This window comes from Pongo abelii, chromosome 19 (assembly GCF_028885655.2).
Source record: "Pongo abelii isolate AG06213 chromosome 19, NHGRI_mPonAbe1-v2.0_pri, whole genome shotgun sequence".
NCBI lineage: Eukaryota > Metazoa > Chordata > Mammalia > Primates > Hominidae > Pongo > Pongo abelii.
Genome location: NC_072004.2, coordinates 6,283,076 through 6,301,825, shown reverse-complemented (window position 1 = coordinate 6,301,825; position 18,750 = coordinate 6,283,076). Strand labels below are relative to the sequence as shown.

Here is an 18,750-nt window from a genome sequence, read left to right as displayed (position 1 = left end):
TGTGGGGCCCTGGACAGGGACCGCTAACCCAGACTCCAGGGCAAGGTTGGATTTCCGGAATTTGAAGGAATGGTCCAGGAAGGGCCTGAGATTGAGAAGAGTATTTGTGACAGACGCAGCAGCAAAAGCGAAGGTCAGGAGGTGACACAGAACATGTATATTCTGGGAACTGCCAGTGACTCAGCTTGGCTGCGTGGGACGTGAGCTGGGAGGGGGGGTGGGCTAGAATGGTCAGTGCAGCCAAGATAGCCTGTGTGGGGACTCTGTGAGGGTGTGGGATGAGCAGGTGTGTGATTCAGGAAGCTCCCTCAGGCTGCAGGTGGAAGGTGGTTCAGAGGAAGGAAAGAAAAGCCGAGAGGGAGTTGAAGAGAGAAAGTGGAGGGTCTGAGAGGCATTTTTTGGTAGGGGATGGATTGGGTTTGGTAATGCCCAGATCAGATGTGCAGGATGAGAGAAAGGGAAGGTGGAGGACAGCTACCTGGTCTGTGGCTTGGGTGACCACGTAGGAGGTGCCACTATTGGAATCGCGCAGCAGGTGGAAGGGAAGGAGTTGACCTCCCTCTGGGGCATGTCAAGTGTGCAGTGCCTGAGAGTGACCCGCAGGTAGAGGGTCAGGAGATGGTGGCGTCTCCGAGTTGGGAACTCAGAGGCCCCGCTTCTCAAACTCTGAAGTGCACAAGCATCACCTGGAGATCTTGTTGATGCATATTCTGATTCCATAGGCCTAAGGGCGGGGAGAGGGCCTGAAGTTCTGCCTAACAAGGTGCCAGGTGGTGTTGATGCTGCCAGAGTCCATGGACCACATATTGAGTAGCAAGGCTCTGGACACAGCCGGAAGGACTGGCAAGGAGGGCAGTCGCAGGGCTCAGAAAAATGACAAGAGGCACGGAGAGGCCGTGTGACGGGAGGTACTTTGCAGGATTCTAGCGAGCCAAGTGACAAGGATGGGTGCTTCCCCACCCTCAAAAATCCAGAGGCCAAGCACTCTGGCTTATGCCTGTAATCCTGGTGCTTTGATACGCAGGATTGCTTGAGCCCAGGGTTCAAGGCCAGCCCTGGCAACATAGCAAGACGCTGTTTCTACAAAAAATTTAAAAAATGAGCTGGGCATGGTGGCATGTACCCGTGGTCCCAGTTACTCGGGAGGCTGAAGCTGAAGTATTGCTTGAGCTGGCGAAGTTGAGACTGCAGTGAGCTGAGACTGGGCTACTGCACTCCAGCCTGGGCGACACAGCGAGACCCTTTCTCAAATAAATAAATTAATTAATTAAAATAAAATAAAATAAAATAGGAAAGAAAATCCAGAGAACTCTGGTGTGACCCATGGGTACAGGTAGAGATGCATGGTTGTCCAAAGCAGGATGGGGACCCTGGAACAGTGAAGAGCTCCCGGCTTCCCCAGGGTTCCTTGGAGAAGCTGGAGGTGCCTCTGTAGAGTGTTCCCAGGAAATGATGGGGACAGGATCAGGATAAGGGGCCTGCCCCACCCCTCCGCCTGATGCCTGTCCCTTCCCCTCCCCTCCTCTCCCTTCCCTTCTTCCCCTTCCCTTCTTCTCCCTCCCCTCCCCTCTTCTCCTCCCATCCCCTCTTGCCCCTTCCCTCCTCTCCCCTCCCCTCCTCTCCCCTCCCCTCCTCTCCCCTTCCCTATTCCCCTTCCCTTCCCTTCTTCCCCCTCCCTTCCCTTCCCCTCTTCCCCCTCCCCTCCCCTCTTCCCTCTTCCCTCCTCTCCCCTCCCCTATTCCCCCTCCCCTCCCTTCCTCTCTTCCCCTCCCCTCCCCTCTTCCCCCTCCCCTTCCCTCCCCTCTTCCCCCTCCCCTCCCCTCTTCCCTCCTCTCTCCTCTTCCCCCTCCCCTCTCCTCTTCCCCCTCCCCTCCCCTCTTCCCGCTGCCCTCCCCTGCCCTCCGCAGTTCCTGAACGAGGGCTACGCCGCACACCTGGCCGCGCTGGAGGCCAGCCACCGCTCACGCCCAAAGAAGAACAACTCGCGCATGATCCTGCGCAAGGGCAGCTTCGGGCTGCACGCGCAGCCAGAGTTCCTGCGGAAGCGCAACCACCTGCGCAGAACCATGTCCGTGCAGCAGCCTGACCCGCCCGCCGCCAACCCCAAGCCCGAGCGGGCCCAGAGCCAGCCCGAGTCGGACAAGGACCACGAGCGGCCGCTGCCCGCGCTCAGCTGGGCGCGTGGGCCCCCCAAGTTCGAGTCGGTGCCCTGAGGGGTGGGTTGTGCTCAGAGCAGGGAGCGGGGGGCCCAATCAGGCTGCCTGCGGGGACGGGAGGGGGCTGCCCTCTCCCCGACACAGGCGTTTTCCTGCTTTTTCCCTCCCGTGTCTGTCCAGCAGTGTCCGACCAGAGCGGGGAGGGATCCTGCCAGAGCCCGGGGGGGCTCCCTGAGCTGCGACGGGGTGAGATCGGGGGATCTCGGTGCAGCCACTGCTGCCTCCCACGTGCCTGCGACCGCAAGCCCAAGTCAGGGTTCATGTTTGTGTCATCCTGGGGGCAGGCTTGCCCGGAGCTGAAGCGTTTGGGCAAAGTCGACCACCGTCCTGCCTCCCCAGGCTTCACAGCGAGCTAGGCGGGCCCTCAAGGGGGCAGCCCCAGCCTCGGGACCAAGCGCCGCTGGCAGGCACAGCCTCTGGGCTGTCTTGTGGAGGTGTGAGTGACATTTGTGCCCGCCCTCCCTGTGGTCCTGGGTCACCATTTTGGGGTTGGCGCTCTTATGGCAAGATGGCCACTTTCTGGGAGTGAGAGCACATCCCCGGGCTCATGTTACTCCGTCTCTGTCCACAGCCCTCGGGGGGGTGGGGTCTGGTGCTGACGGTCTGTCCTGCAGCTGTCCATTGTCCCCAACCCCCGTTGTCTTCAGTGTCCTCACCATTTCCCTGTGGCCCTGGAGGCCAGGGGTTCCTCTTCCCGGAGCCCTGCCTCATGCCCTCCCTTGGGAGGCTGCAGCCTTGGGCTCTGGCTCAGCTGGGCTGGCTGTGAGCCCCTGAGCTGGTTGCTTGCCCTCTCTGGGCCCCGTCTTCCTTCTGTTATTGGAGGGGTCCCCCTAGCTGAGGTTGGTGTGAGTCTTTGACTCCCAAGATGTCCTGCAGTTTGGCCCATTGAGGCTCTTCAGGCCTAAGGGTCCCTCCGAGTGTCCTGTGACCCACACCTTTCACACAGCCTGGGAGAGGGGGTCTGGGTGGGCTGGAAAGGAGGGGCTCTTAAAGGAGCCTCTCTGGGTGGGCTGGGAAGGGATCCCTACTCCACGGAGAGGCGCAGCTGGTTTGCCTTGCACTGATGCTCAAACTGGGTGTCCCAGGGACAACCCACCTCCATCTCCTGCCAAAAGGTTACTGGTCAGGCTCCCCATAACCCCAGCTCTGCCAGGACCCTTTTGTCCTTTTTGGCTCCCGGAGGCATAGAGCTGAGATTCCAGGGTTCTAGGGGTTCCTGGAAGTTTGGCTCCAACTGTTGTATTCTCTTCCCTTTCCCCTGCCACTCAGTTTGTGCCCATGGCCTCCTCCTGGGTAGTCCCCTGAGGTTGGCAGTTCTTGGCCCTTCTGGGGCCCCTAAAGTCTGCCCAGGCCCTCCTGCTGCTGAACCTTGGCCTGGGCACTGGTTTCCTGCATCCTGGAAAACCCCGACTCCCTGGCCCAGGCCCACACCTGCTCTGTGGGGCTGCCCACGTGGCCACTGAGCCCCCATGGGCTGCCATCAAGGCCGGTCCCAGCAATTTCAGCCAGGCTGCCCCAGGGCCCAGACGTCTGTATACACAGCAGGCACCTGTGTCAGCTCAGTGTCGCTTCTGCTCAATGTCTACCTCTCGCGGCTCCCAGGCAGCCAATGACGCTGCTGGTGGGGGTGGCTGGCACCACCATTGTGAATTGCCTGGCAAATTGGGTGCCCTCCTGGGGCTGGAGGGGTCTGGGCTCCTAACCCCCATCCCTGCTCTCTCCACTAGAAATGTGTCTTCAGTCTGCCAGCTCTTCTGCTCTACTTCCAGTGCTGCATCCTGCACTCAAGCCCAGGGCTGCTGGCGAGTCTATGGGGAGGAGTGCGGATCAGGCTCAGCCTCAGCTCGGCCTCCTCTATGGTCCTGTCTCCTGGCGGTTCACAGGTGCCCATCCCCCCTTTAACATTTCACAGTTCTTGGCTTTCCAAAGGCACCAGCTCATATGGCATAGCCACCCCAACCCTAATCCTTCCCCCAAATATCCTGATTTAAACTTGGGCAGACTTAGTCTGATTCTTGAAAACTCTACCATCTCCTTTTTGCAGAAGGCACTGGTTACGCTAAAATGATAAAATAATTAGTATGAGGTACTTTGCTGCCAATTAGATTCCCTCTTCCCTGAGAACCCCAGGCTAGGCGAGACAGGGAGAGGGAGAGAGAAAGAGAGAGAGGGAGAGAGAAAGAGAGAGAGGGAGAGAGAAAGAGAGAGAGAAAGAAAGGAAGACAGAGAGAGAGAGGAAGGCAGAGAGAGAGAGAGAAAGGAAGACAGAGAGAGAGGAAGACAGAGAGAGATAGAGCTCATGAGCCAGGATCCCTGGGGAATTTGAAATCAGTGTGACCAGGGTTCTGTGGCTCTGGGGTCAGAGCTGGGACACAGAACCCAGCAGGAGGGCCACCACCCCTTCCTTTTGGAAGCAGCTCTGGTTCCAAGCAGCAATCAGGTAGGAGGATTGGGGCTTTGGCTGACAATGCACACACAAGATGCTGATGGTATACAATGAGATATTGTGAATGCAACAACTGGAGCTGTAGTTGGTGTGTGTGAATGTGTGTATATGCGGTTCTGTTTAGTGGCGAGAAAATGTATGTTTCAGTACTGCTTTCACGGCAACTGTGTGATGCGTATGCACTTTCTATACTAATGGTTTGTTCAGTTTTGTCCGTCCAGTTAAGTTGGAGAAAGAACCAAGTTGTGTTGTTCTCTGGAGGGGGTGCCGCTCCCTCTCCTTGAGTAGTTCTGTGACCCCCAATCCAGCTGTTTTCTAGAGAATCCTTCTAGCTTCTGGTATGCCTGCTCTCCAGCAGCTGGAAACAGATCTTCCTGCCTGACCAAAGCTCCTTGTTTCTTGCGTGGCATGTTTGTTCTTCCCGATCCGGCGGCTGTCGTAGCCGAGGGCCTGCCTGCCACCTTCCTTTATCATTTGCCCTGTTGGGGTTCAGGGTCCATCCTTAGCCCAGGACCTGCTCTTCCAGCATCATGGGTTTTTTCCTAAAGATCTCAATGGCTCCCTTGGGCTCCATAAAATATTTCTTTTTTAAAAAAGCAGACTCCTTTCATGCACTGGGATGAACGGCCCTCTTGTCTGGGTGCTGGGCTACAGCAAACAAATGTGTTTGAATCCCAGTATTCCAGAGATTTCTGGCGGTGGGCTTTCTAGAAGAGGCGAGGCTGGATCTCACGGTTTTTAAACTGTATTTTTACCCCTTTGGGACCCATACCTGTGTCCTGGAGTCTTTCATGAGGCACGTGGGTCCTCTGCATCCTCACTCTCCCCGCAGCCCAGGTGCAGCCCCAGAAGGGGTGCCCTGACCCCGCCTTAAACAACCAACTTTCCCACCGAATCCCATCTGGCTGGGGGGTTTGGGTGCCAAGTGCCCTGGAAACCTATTGTCTTTTGGCTCAGCCAAAAGAAACATTCCCTCCTTCCTTTCCTTCCGGGCTTGGGGGAACTTTCTTAAAAATCATAGTTGGGGTTAAGTCCAAGCACTGAGGCCTGACCTGGGCTCTGCTCTCCTTGTTGAGACACTAACAGGCAGTTGGGAGGAAAATCTGCATTTGACTCCACCCTTTTTGAGGCAAAGGAGAAGCAGGTGACCCAAGGAGGGGCAGCCCAGAGGAGGGCAACTCGTGCACAGGGACCCCCACCCTTGGACCCCGCTGTCCTTTTCTGGTTGTTTACTTGGTGGTGGCAGCCAGTCTGACCTTGTCTGTGGTCTGACTGTTCCTAAGTGTGTAACTTTCAGTATTATCTGTGACAGATGGTTCTGTGGTGAAAAAGGTTTATTATGTTCCTTATGGCTGCCTTGTACAAAATCCGTTAGAAACGCTAATGTAAGATATCAGATTTCTAACAAGACAAAAACAGCATTATGGAGTTAAAAGATTTTTACAACTGGGTCTTGATTTTGATGTGAGCTGGTTTTTAGCTCTCAAATGTTGTCACTTAAATAAAAACCTTATTTGCCTTTACAATGTGTTTTGGTCTGAACTAAGTTGAGAAACCTTTCCCTTTATACATGTTCTCCCTGGGGTGGGATTGGGGGGCAGACTGGCTCGGAGCAGAGGTGGATGAGGGCCAGACCCCAAACCACAAATTACAAATCTATAGCCCAGAGTGGTGTGGGAGGGCGGGGGGAGGTTGGAGGTTGCCGGTGAAAGGGAACGGATGTCAAATGCAAATAGTCTTTATTATGAGAAAGCAGTGTTATCTAGGAAAGTCACGCGCTGGTTTCTTTCCAATAAAATGACAAAGCAGGTTTCTTAAATAATTTACAAAGGGCAGAAATTGCTCTTGAACAGGGCTACCCCTCCCGGCACATCCACAGTGCTCTGCATTGAGCATATAAATAGGTACCCGTGAGCCCAGGGTCGTAAGCCTGGAAATATCTCCTATGCCTTCCTCTAAGTCCCTGGTAGGGAAAGCAGGGATGAGAGTGGGGCCCCCAAGAGCCTTGGCACCAGAAACACAGTGGGTGAGTGACTCTGCGGATGACTCCCCAAAAACCAGGCACCTGGGTACACAGCTAAGAGCTCTCAAATATCTGATGCTAGCACTTCATGTTGTAGATGAGGCAAATAGAAGGCTCAAGGTCAAGTGTACAATGAGTTTCTAAGCTCAAGAGTCCCCTGGGAAAGCAGAAGGAACAATTCTCCCCCTCTGCAAGGTCTCCCCAAGACACTCTCAGACTATGGCAGGCAGTCACTGATGGGTCCAGATGTGGCCGGAGCAGGGGGCTCTGGGCCCCTTGTTAGGTGCTTGTTAGCAGTGGCCCAGGGGTACTGACAACTCCTGGGGGTTTTTTCCAGGAAGCTCACGGGGAAGCATAGACATCCTTGAGTATGAAGCTTTGGCGGTCAGACAGGGCTTGTTTCCTGCAAGACAGAGCTGCCTTTGTCACTGTGCTCAAGGTAGGGGAAGTAGGGATGCCTTTCCCTGCTCACTGCGGAGGGGGGGAGGGGGGTGCTGGAAGGTGGCTGTAGCTACTCGGGGCCCCCAGCATGCTGTTAATGATGGGGTCAGTGAGGTTAGCAGCTCTGGCTCCAAGCAGCAAGCAGGTACTACCTACTCTGCTGTGCCCATCAGCTCTGTGGGCTTTTTCTTTAACTCATGCATGAGGTGGAGGAAGAGGACACTGAGAAAGATGCTTGGAAGGTGGGCATTACCTGCAGGCACTTCCTCAGTCATGAATGAGATAGACGATGTCACCACTAGAGAGAAGGGGAGGGATTGGTGCCACTGGGTGTGGTGGGCTCTGAGAGGGCCCTCCCAGCCTGAGCTACAGAAGATCAGACCCGGAAATGTGGTAGGAATATGGCCCCTCAACACATAGAGCTGGCAGGGTCCAGCCTTAGAGCCCATCATGGCCATTATACAAGTGGAATGGGGAAACAGCCCCAAGTTAGGGGAGATCCACAACCGAGGCCCTGCCCCCAGGATGGGGCCATGAGCAGACAGACCAGGAACTCCATAGCAGTCAGGTTGCTTTTCCCAATTCCATAGGCAGGCAGGGCACAGACGAGCCATGGAGAGCTCTGGAGGAAGGGGCAGGTTTTTCAGGAACCAGCCACATGTGAGGTTCCAAGTGACAGACAAACGTGGGGGTCCAAGGCCCAGAAGACCACACACATTCAGGCTACATCCTTTACCATCACCCCAGTCCAGGTTTTTGTCCTTTCTTATGTTTGAGATGAGGGAGACTGAGGCCCAGAGAGGGGCAGAGACTGGCCAGGGTCACACAGCAGGTTAGAGCAGAACCAACGCCTGCCTACAAAGATGGCTGGAGGGGCTCTCCCGGCCCCTTCACTTTGAAGCAGGGGATGCCAACTCACCTCTCTTCTGCCATAATGGCTTCATCTAGCTCTTGGGACAGCTTCTGGAGATGCTGAATTCCTGCCCCCACAGGCTCTAGGTCACTGTCAGACTCGCTGAATGAAAGAAAAAGCCACACCTGTGACTGGTTGGAAACTCCGGGCAGGAGCCCCTTGCAACCCAGTACCAGAGTCTGGTCTGTGGGCCCAGATGACCCGGCGGCTGGGCTTCACTCCAGACCCTCACTCCAGGAGGTGACCTCAGAGCAACAAACAGACAGATCAAGATCCACGAGGCCAAGGTCACGGGCAAGTGATTTTGCAGCTTCCCCACTTGGAAACTGAGCCTCAGCTCTCCAGGTGGCTTCAAAACTTGCTTCTGGGCTCACTAGGAGGCTTGGGTGAGTGTGGTTGTGTCAGAACTAAGCTCAGCTCTTCTTTTACAGACAGAGAAACTAAGGTCCTGAAGGATTTTCTCAGGTCCCCTGCTAGCTCTGGGCGTGGAACCGGGTCAGAACACAGATGTGGAGAGTATTTTTGAAGTGTACGCAAGCCTTATTTTAGCTTTCAGGTTTGCAAAGAGCCACCTGGTCACTTACATGCATCCTGGTGACCACCTGCCACGACACAGGGGCAGCGGCTAGGCAGCCTTCCCTGAGAGCTCCGAGATGGGACCAGGAAACTGCCAGGGACTGCGGATTGGGATGAGCTTCACCCCCTGTCCCGAGCCAGGCCACTTTCTGGGCCTGTCTGAGAACTAGAAGATTCTGCAGGGCAGGCCAGCTTGATTGGTGGGGCAGAACATCCAGATGATCTGGACCCCAGCCTTTACTCCTCTATTTCCTACAGGATGACCCTCAGGCTAATCACCAAACCCCTCCGGACCTCTGTTTCCTTACCTTTCAAATGGGACAAACAGAGCCTGCCTTAAATACAGCTCAAAGTTCCTATGAGGCTAAAGAAAGATGCTAGCCCTCAAAGAAATCTGGGGGAAAATTTCAACAGCCCAAAGCTACTATACAGCCTTAACTAACACACTCCATTACCCCCTAGAACTCAGCCGGAAAGTTGAAACACAATCCTTAGGAATCTAGTTGTTGTTTTGTTTTCTTTCTTTCTTTTTTTTTTTTTTTTGAGACAGGGTCTGGCTCTGTGGCCCTGGCTGGAGTGCAGTGGCGCGATCTCAGCTCACTGCAACCTCCACCTCCTGAGTTCAAGCGATTCTCCTGCCTCAACCTCCCAAGGAGCTGGGATTACAGGCATGTACCACCACACCCAGCCAATTTTGTATTTTTAGTAGAGATGAGGTTTCACCATGTTGGCCAGGCTGGTCTCCAACTCCCGACCTCAGGTGATCCACCAGCCTCGGTCTCCCAAAGTGCTGGGATTACAGGTGTGAGCCACCGTGCCTAGCCTATTTTCTCATTTTCTAATGAACAAATACATGCACTGGATATCTGCTAAAGCAGGACACACATTTAACAGTAAGAATAATAATAACATGATATGACGCTGCTCAGGGTGCCCCTGGCTCCAGGTAGCCACAGGGGGTGCCAAGAAGCCCGTGGGGCCCAGTTAGTGTCTGGGAGGTCAGAGAGCAGGGATTGTGCCCAGGCTAAAAGGCCACCAGCCCCGGGGTGAGGCACCATCCCACTTGCCTGGGAGAGCAGAGGGGCTCTGTTGAGGAGTAGGGGCTCCGGAAGGCAGCCTCCCGCCTTGATCGCCGTAATGGGTGGGCACGTAAGCCCATCCGGGCAGAGAGGTGGTGATGTTCCTTCTCCCAGGGGTCTGCGGCTGAGTGAGCAGGGGCGGCGACAGACAGCCGGGTGCTCTTCTGGCTCAGGCTGTGAGTTGGGGATCCACTGCCCTTCTGTGCTCCTCTCTTCCGCCTCCTGGCCTTCACCTGGGTCTCCACCAGCCACTTGGTGCCACTTTGGCAGGACTCCTGGATTCTCTGGAACAGGCAAATGGAAAGGTTAGCACAGACAAAATCAAAAGTTAGGCCAGGCGCGGTGGCTCACGCCTATAATCCCAGTACTTTGGGAGGCCGAGGCAGGTGGATCACCTGAGGTCAGGAGTTTGAGACCAGCCTGGCCAACATGGTGTAACCCCATTTCTACTAAAAATGCAAAAAAAAAATTAGGCGTGGTGGCGGGTGCCTGTAGTCCCAGCTACTCAGGTGACTGAGGCATGAGAATCGCCTGAACCTGGGAGGCCGAGGTTGCAGTGAGCCGAGATCGCACCACGGCACTCCAGCCTGGGCGACAGAGTGAGACCCTGTCTCAAAAACAAACAACAACAAAAAAACCAAGGGTGAGCTACCCTGGTCTCCAGACCATACCAGCAACCCCTACACTCTGCAAGTGTCCTGTAAATACAGGCTATTGTTAGTCTCCAGGGTGAAGGATGTGAATGACTCCTCGTGGAATGAGTCCACGGCAGGGACCCAGCTCAGAGCTCTTGGATATGACAGCAGCAGTCAGCAGCAGGAGGACCCCCCTGGTGCCTGGAGCCTGTTTGTCTAAGTCCAAACTCTCTTTCCCGACAGAGGTTGACCCCAGGACTGAAGGAGAGGGCCCAAAAAGAACAGGCCACCCCGTCCAGCACCCCCTGCATACCAGGAGAGCACCTGTCTTCTTGCCTCGGGTCTCACTCACTCTATCCACCCTCCACAGTGGCCCATAGTGATCCTTCTAAAGGGCAGTTCTGACAGTGACACTCAACTGCTCAAAACTCCTCTATGGCTTCTTGTTGCCCATAGGACCAAGCCCCGACTCTTGGGCCTTTTACACCAGCTGGGTGATGGCTGTGAAGGCTCTTCTTCGTCAGCTAGACTGTCTTTGCCTTGGCAAGCCAGAGCCCAGGGTTTGGAGCAAAGCCCAAGTTAAATTTAATGAGTTATGTGACCTTGGACAAATTCATTTCATTTCTCTGATCCCTGAGGGTGGTGAAACCAATCAAAAAGTGCTTCCAAATAAGGACTAACATTTGGCTCAGAGAGCTCTCTGCAGAGGGTCCAGAAAGAGCCACCCTCTTTCTGGAGAATTCTCTCACCTTCAGAATTCCCAATGAGACACTGAGGAGAAACCTCTGCAGCCCCCAATCCTCTCCCTGGAGGTCTGTTCATCCTAATGGCTTCTGTCCTTTCTAAGTGACACGTCTACACCTCCAGCTCTGGGTTTAAAGATGCATCCCTTGAAGGGTCCATAGACACTTACATCCAACATAAGGACGTCTTCCTGACAGCAGCTCTCATTTGACAGCAAATCCCCTCTAACTGACTTCTCGGCAGCTCCTGAAGTTTATGCCCTGCAAGTCCAGACCCTTAGTCTCCTTCAGGAGCATCTCTGCCTCTATTCCCTTCTCCATCACGTAGCTAAAGGGCAAATTCTAATATGCTAATTAGACCAGACTTTCCACTGTTTAGAATCCTCCGGACTCCTGATCATTCCTGGGAGAGTTCTAAGCTCCTTCATATCCTTTCCCCCTGCTCTACCTTGCTCTCTGTCCTCTGCTCATACCCAGACTACAATTCTGGCTCTCCTCAGGGGTACACGGCTGAGTGGGCAGTACACCTTGCTTTCCCTCAGCTCTAGGCCTGGACTTGCACTATTTCCCTTACCCTAAATACCCCTTGACCTTTGCTTCCCTGGGTGAACTTTGGAATCACCTCCTCTGGGAAGCCTTCACTGACTAAGCTTGCATTTGGTGAGCCCTCACTATTGGCCACTTGCTTTGCAATTTCTTCTCACATACAGCTCTTATCACCTGGTATTGTAAGCATCTGTTTCCTCCAAGACATGCTTTCATTCACTCATTCAATTATTTGTTGAGCACCTATATGTGCCAGGAACTATTTGGGGTGCTGGGGAAACAGCAGTGAACTAACCAAAGTCCCTGTCTTCATGGAGTCTATATTCTTGAGGCTCTTTGAGGGCAGGAACTGTCTGGCACCAAGGAAACACTCCGTAAAAAAGATGATTGGTATTGTCGGTATTACCTGGGACACGGCACCCAAAGCACTCTTAGCTGAGCGAGCTGCAGCCTGGAGGCCCTGCTGACCTGGCTCTGGGGTTTCCAGGCGTTTCCAGGAGGGCCCTGCGCGGAGGTTGAGGTTGACGGCTCTCAGGGGCAGCCTCCTTTGGAATTGTCTGCACAGGGACCCCAGGGCCCCTGCGGAGGTCTCCTGATGGCCGACCACAGGCTGCAGCTCCTTGCTGTCCTCCAGCTGCTCCTGGTGCTGGAGAGATCTCCGGTGCACGGAGGTCCCCATGCTCTGCCACCGAGAAGCCATCTGCCTGGCCAAGAGTCTTCTCTGTCCACTAGACCCTGGGGAAGAGGGCGAAAGGCAGGTCAGCAAAGCATTCCCCATACCCATTCCCAGGTCCCACAGAGACCCTGGACACAGGGGAAGAGACGGGATGCAGCGGGGTGGCGGGGGCGGGCGGGGAGCGGGCGAGTTGGTAAGTGTGGGTACAGGAAGGAGGATGCTTCCTGGAAGAGAGGCCTCGGGTCAGCAGCATTTCTGATGTCCCGCCCTTCAAGTTTCTAAAACAGCTGTCTTTTCATCCCAACCTCCTTCCTCTCTCTGGCTCAGGCGAGGAGGGGAGGCGGGGTCAAGACACGCCGTAGCTGAGCTTCAGCGCTGGGCCCAGGACACGATCACCATCTTCTTCACCAGCTCGCCCAGACCAAACGCCTCCCCGCCCAGACCCCGGCCTTCCCACCAGACGCCCCGATTTCGATCCGACTTCTTGTACCCAGACGCCCCCACAGGCCGTGCGTGTCCGAACCTGATGCCCTCCCCTCTGAACAAAAAAATTGTTTTGAGTCGAGATCGCGCCGTTGCACTCCAGCCTGGGCAACAAGAGCGAAACTTGCTGTGCCCCGCCTGCACTCACCCGACACCACTAAGGCCGATCACACCCCGAGCACAGCTGCTCCTCGCCCACCGCAGCCGATTTGAAACTCTGCGCGGCTCCGCCCCCGGCCCCGTCCTCACAGCTGATTGGTTCCGTCCCCGCCCCCGCCCCCGCCAACGCCCCGGAGATCCGATTGGCTCCCTCTCTCCCGGCTGCAAATGCTGCGCTCGGATTGGCCCGGCAGTGCCCATTCATGGCTCTGGCCCCCTCCCGGCTGCCAGCCTCGTGGCTCCGGGCTTTGTATCCTGCGTCCCGCTCGCGCCACCGCCCTTGCTGGCCCTGCCCCCGCGCATCGCACGCCGGGTCCCCTCCCTGGAGCGCGCACAGGGTTCAGGCTGCTCTGATCCATGGGGTGGAGGCGGAGGTCCCGGGACCTAGGCTTCCTGGCTCAGGCCCCAGGCCCCAGGTCCTGCAGCGGGCAGGGACCCCGCCCATCCTGCCAAGGGGTCTGGCTTTTCCTTCTTGCTCAGTGGTTTTGTCAGAAGGAGCCAGGGACTGGCAGTGCGGAGCCCTGGGTTCCCAGAGACGTTTTCTTTCAAATTTCCCTCCTGACCCTCCCTTCCTGTGACAAGACACTGTCCCTCTCTGAGTTCCCCATCCACGCTCCGCCCCGCCTAGAAAACGCGTCCTGTCCTGGAAGCGGGGATAGACCAGAGTACCCGTCTGCCCTCCTCCGGTCTACACCGGCTCCCCGCCCCCGCCTTGCCCCACGCATCCCTCCCTCTCTCCTGCGGAATGCCTGCCTCTCTTGTCCTTAGCATCCAAACAAAATCAGCCATTATAAAGCTCTCTCCAGCTCATCTTTCTCCTTTCGGTGACCTCAGAGCAGTGCTGCCCACTCCCCCAGCTGGTTTCTTTGTTACTTCTCCGCACAAGAGCCTGAGATGGTGGCTTCTTGAGACTCTGTCTTCAGCCCTCTCCGTTTCTGGGTGGTCTCACCCACTCCTTTGGCCTCAGTGATTTCCAACGAAAGGATGATGATAATGATTAACGTGTATATGGCACTTAGTATGCACAGGTACTGGTGTTGCAGTTTATTAACTTATTTGATCCTCTGCTATGGTTTGAATGTGTCCCTCAAATTTCACATGTTGGAAATGTAATGCCCAAATTCATATATCGGTGGGGTTTTTTTGTTTGTTTTTGAGACGGAATTTCACTCTTGTTGCCCAGGCTGGAGTGCAATGGCATGATCTCGGCTCACTGCAACCTCTGCCTCCCGGGTTCAAGTGATTCTCCTGCCTCAGCCTCCCTAGTAGCTGGGATTACAGGCGCCTGCCACCACGCCCAGCTAACTTTTTGTGTTTTTAGTAGAGATGCGGTTTCACTATGTTGGCCAGGCTGGTCTCGAACTCCTGACCTTAGGCAATCCACCTGCCTCAGCCTCCCAAACTGCTGGGATTACAGACGTAAGCCACCGTTCTTGGCTATTGGTGGCATTTTTAAAGACATATAAATTGTTATTAATTCAAATTATAGAATATTATACAGCACTGAAAAATAAGTGAATTGTAACCAGATGGCATAACTTAAGTCAACCTCAGAAATATAATGTTAGATTAAAAAAAGCAATATGCAGACAAACATAAAGTATGACACCATATAAGTTCAAATGTAAAAATACTAAACAATATGGTTTAGGAATATGCACATACATTTGTGGACAAAGCTATAATTGAAAGCAAAGGAATTGTAAACACCAAAATAAAATAAGTCATCATTTTTGGAAGGGTGGCAGGAGAAGAGGATATAATGAGGAAAGGGCTCAAAGGACTTCAAAGGTAATGTTCCATTTTGTAGGCTGTGTGGTGGCCACATGGATGTTTGCTTTCTTCTTTTTTATTTTTTTTCTTTTAGACAGGATCTCGCTCTGTTGTCCAGGCTGAGGTGCAGTGGTACAATCATGGCTCACTGCAGTCTCAACCTCCTGGGCTCAAGCAGTCCTCCTGCCTTGACCTCCCAGAGTGCTGGGATTACAAGCTTAAGCCACCTTGCCCAGTCTTTATTATTCTTTAAACCATACATGTATGTAATTTTATACATATCACTTTATATATATGTGTGTATACACACATATATATACACTTTGTAATTTTCTTTAAAAATTTTTTAAAAATTGACAAGTAATAATTAAACATTTATGGGGCACATAGTGATGTTTTGATACATATAATGTAGAGCAATCAGATCTGGGTAATTGGCATATTCATCATCTCAAACATTATCATTTCTCTGTGTTGGTAAGAGTCAATATCTTCCTTCTAGTTATTTGAAACTATATATTATTGTTCACTCTAGTCACCATGACTAGATGACTCTAGTCATCCCACAGTGCTATAGAATACTAAGCTTATTACTCCTATTTAGCTGTAACTTTGTGTCTTTTAACAAATCTCTCCTATTCCTTCCTTCCACCTACCATTCCCAACGTCCAGTATGTTGATGAGGTGAGGCCTTTGGGAGGTAATTAGCATTAGATAAGATCAAACAGGGTGGGGCCCCCATGATGGTACTGGTGGCTTTAAAAGAAGGGGAAGAGAGACCTGAGCTGACAGGCACGCTTTTGCCCTCTCACCATGCGATGCCTTCTGCCATGTTACAACACAGCAAGAAGACCCTTACCAGATGCCGATCAGATGCCAGTGCTATGCTCTTGAACTTCCCATCCTCCAGACCATGAGCTAAGTAAGTGTCTTTTCTTTATAAATTATGCAGTCTGTGGTATTCAGATATAGCAACAGAAAATGGACGGACATCTTCATTGTACCCACACTCGATGAGGAAACGGAGAATAGAGAATTTGGTTGGGCCTAAATTTCACTCAGTTAGTCTACACCAGGGCCAAGGGTTCAAACTTCATCAGTCTAGGGCTAGGGTCCCTGTGCCTAACCACCACACCACACTGCCTTCCTCAGCCCCTAACACCTCCACCCCCAGCTTGAGCCTCTCATCCGACATGTATAGCCAACTACCTCCTGGGTCTCATCTCCTCTTGAATGCTGCAGGCATCTTAGATCAACATACCCTAGCTGAAGTCACCCTGGTCTCCTCAACTCTCATTCTCCTCGCCCATATTCCCTCTCTCATGTCTTTCTAAATTGTATCAAAGAGGTGCCTGTGATCCATTAAGCACTGTGCTAAAAAATGGGCCACAAAGGTCAACAAAACAGATACATTCCTTACTATCATGGAGCTCAAATCTAGTGTGTGGGGAGACATAGACATGAAAGGATCAAATAACCAATAGTCAATTAATCAAAGAACTATGCAAAACTTATGTTATTTAAAGCTGAGACCTAGAGAATGAGTTAACCAGGCAACAAATGTGTGTGTGTGTGTGTGTGTGTGTGATCTTGGCTCAGGGAACACCATGCTTAAGGAACCAGCATTCACTGTAAGAGACCCAGCACACACACACGTGTGAACTGAAACAAAAGTTTCATGAAACAATACTTGACTATGTGTGATATGCCCTGAGATTTTATTTTTTATTTCATTTAAAAAAACCTTGATGGTTACAACCCACTATATTCTTTTACGAGTCACTAATGGGGTATGGGTTGTGGTTTCCAAAATATTGCTGTAGTTTGCCTGTCCACTTTGCTCACAGTGAAGTTGTTTATCAAGAGTCAGAAATGCTTGTTTTCAAACCTGTTTACAACAGTTGCATTTGTTACTGTAATTAAGGAATTTAATTGATGTCTTCTACCAATGAAATCCAAGGGGGAAAAGAAAAAGTTGTTTCTATGAAAACTAAGATGAAAGTGTGGGAAAGATTCTATGAAGGTGAAACATTTAGAAACAAGCAAAGTCTCTCAAACAGGAGTGTCTTATCACAATAGCCTCCCCAGTGCCTGTCATGTCACAGGCATCCATAATAATAGCTTATATTTTTTGAGCCCTCACCATGTGTCAGATGCTCTGCTAAGGGCATTTACTTTTTTTATTCTTTTTTAATCCTCAAGCAATTCTTTGAAGTAGGTACATTTTTTATTTCCATTGCAGATGACAAAAGTGAGATGCAGACAGGTGAAATATCTGGTCCAAGATTGTGTGGAATGTCAGAACTGGAGCTTAAATCCAGTGACTGACTTCAAAGCTTGAATTCTTACCCTTAGATTACACAACCTTGTTAAGATCGGGGGTGAAACAATGAATGCATGCATGCATAAAGAGGCCCTCCCTGCTTGGAGCTTTCCACCCTCTTCCCTCACTCAGAATGGTGACTGGCAGGCCAGGTTAATGAACAGTCTCCATGGCAACAAGTAAAAGGGGAAGAAACATTTTCTTCTGAATGAGAAGCCTTTCCCTTTTGCCTTGCGTGGAGTGGTGGCTGGAGGGAGGGAAGGGGGCTGTACTCAGAGGAAGCAGGCTCCTAGTCCAGAGTTCGGTACATTGGCTTCTGTTCTTGGTGACGAGGAAAAACCAGTCACTTTTTCCTAGCAGAGGCTTTTGGACGGGGAGGGAATCCAGCATTACCCTTGCCTCTGTTGGGGAGGGGGACAAACGAGGAGCTCCAGCCCTGCTCTCCAGGGGCTCTTTGTCCAAGAGCAAACATTCCACTAGTTTCCTTGACCTCCTGAAACTGTCAATCTGATGGAAGACACAGACATTAAACACATCATTGTAAACAATTACAATTGGGCAAAATAGCATGAATGTGCAGTGCTAGGGAGAAGTGACAGGGTATAAGGGGGATGGGGAGATTGACAGGAGCTGGAGGTCAGGGTAGTCTTCCCTGAATGTGTGGTGTTTGAAGTGAGGAGCTAGTGGGCCAATGGTTGGGAGTCTGGACTATTGTCAAGTGTTAGGATCGGGGAAAGCCTGGGCAAAAAGGGTGGGGCTGAGATCAGGGGCTGAGGGTAGGGGATGGGGTGGCAAGAGACAGGGCCTATAGGCCAGAGAAGGAGCTTAAAATTTGTCCTGAAGGTGGTGGCAACTCTTTGCTGAATTTGAAGAGGGCAGTAGGTTATTAGAGTGACATTTTAACAAAGTCCATGAGGAGACTGGTTTGGGAGCAGCTATGGTTTTAATGTGTCCCCCAAATTTCATTTGTTGGAAACCGAATCCTCAAATTCATATGTTGATGGTATTTATGGGTGGGGCCTTTGGAGGGTAATTAGGATTAGATAACATTATCAGGGTAGGACCCTGTGATAGGATTGGAGGCTTTACAAGAAGAGGAACGGAGACCTGAGCTGATGTGCATGCTCTTGTCCTCTCACCATGTGATACCTTCCACCATGCTATGATGTAGCAAGAAGGCCCTCACCAGATGCCAGCACCATGCTCTTGGATTTCCCAGCCTCCAGAACCATGAACTAAATAAATGTCTTTTTTTAAAAAAATAAATTATGCATTTCATGGTGTTCAGTTATAATCACAGAAAATGAACTAAGACAGGGGGCAAAGGGTTTCTGAGGCATCAGTCTGTAGCCTGTGGCCCAACCCCAGGCACAGACCAGGAGCGAATCCTCATTCTTCTCAGCAGGGAAACCAACCCCCCTGGCATCAGCTTCAACATCCCCTTTTCTTCTCACCCCCACATCCCCCAATCAACCACAGGCTACATCTATCAGTTCTACTGTTTAAACGTCTCTGCAATGTGTGTGTGCCCTTCGACCCTCTATAAAGGGAAGCAATGGAAACAGTGGGAGAGTTTTAAGAAGTGTGAGAAGAGACACGATTGGATCTTTTTCACTGTGAATTCTATCACTGATAGAAAACTGCCTAAGACATAAAATCTAGTGTCATGAATACAGTGAGTCCTTACTTAATGCTGTCAATAGGTGTTTGAAAACTGA

At 52.2% G+C, this 18,750-nt stretch overlaps 2 protein-coding genes across 3 annotated transcripts in view; one reads left to right on the top strand and one right to left on the bottom strand.

The window, feature by feature from the left end:
- The window catches only part of PITPNM3 (PITPNM family member 3), a 105,794-nt gene extending 99,478 nt beyond the window's left edge, over positions 1–6,316 (top strand). Inside the window, exon 20 of the mRNA XM_024235409.3 lies at positions 1,908–6,316. Within this exon, the coding sequence (XP_024091177.3) occupies positions 1,908–2,213 (306 nt within the window). The 3' untranslated portion in view covers positions 2,214–6,316. The remainder of the gene's footprint in view (positions 1–1,907) is intronic.
- A 68-nt stretch (positions 6,317–6,384) lies between these two features.
- PIMREG (PICALM interacting mitotic regulator) lies at positions 6,385–13,015 on the bottom strand. Of its 2 annotated transcripts, XM_054536079.2 has the most exons (5): positions 12,926–13,015; positions 12,025–12,353; positions 9,683–9,978; positions 8,046–8,141; positions 6,385–7,088 (listed from the first exon to the last, which is right to left on the bottom strand). In XM_054536079.2, the coding sequence occupies exons 2-5, from the start codon at positions 12,316–12,318 to the stop codon at positions 7,028–7,030; spliced, it is 747 nt and encodes a 248-aa protein (XP_054392054.1). In that variant the 5' UTR covers positions 12,319–12,353; positions 12,926–13,015; the 3' UTR covers positions 6,385–7,027. The 2 variants fall into 2 exon arrangements, with proteins under 2 accessions (XP_054392054.1, XP_054392053.1); XM_054536078.2 differs by lacking the exons at positions 6,385–7,088; positions 8,046–8,141; positions 12,926–13,015 and adding an exon at positions 12,818–12,907 and having other exon boundaries at positions 9,389–9,978.
- Between the last annotated feature and the right edge of the window lie 5,735 nt (positions 13,016–18,750).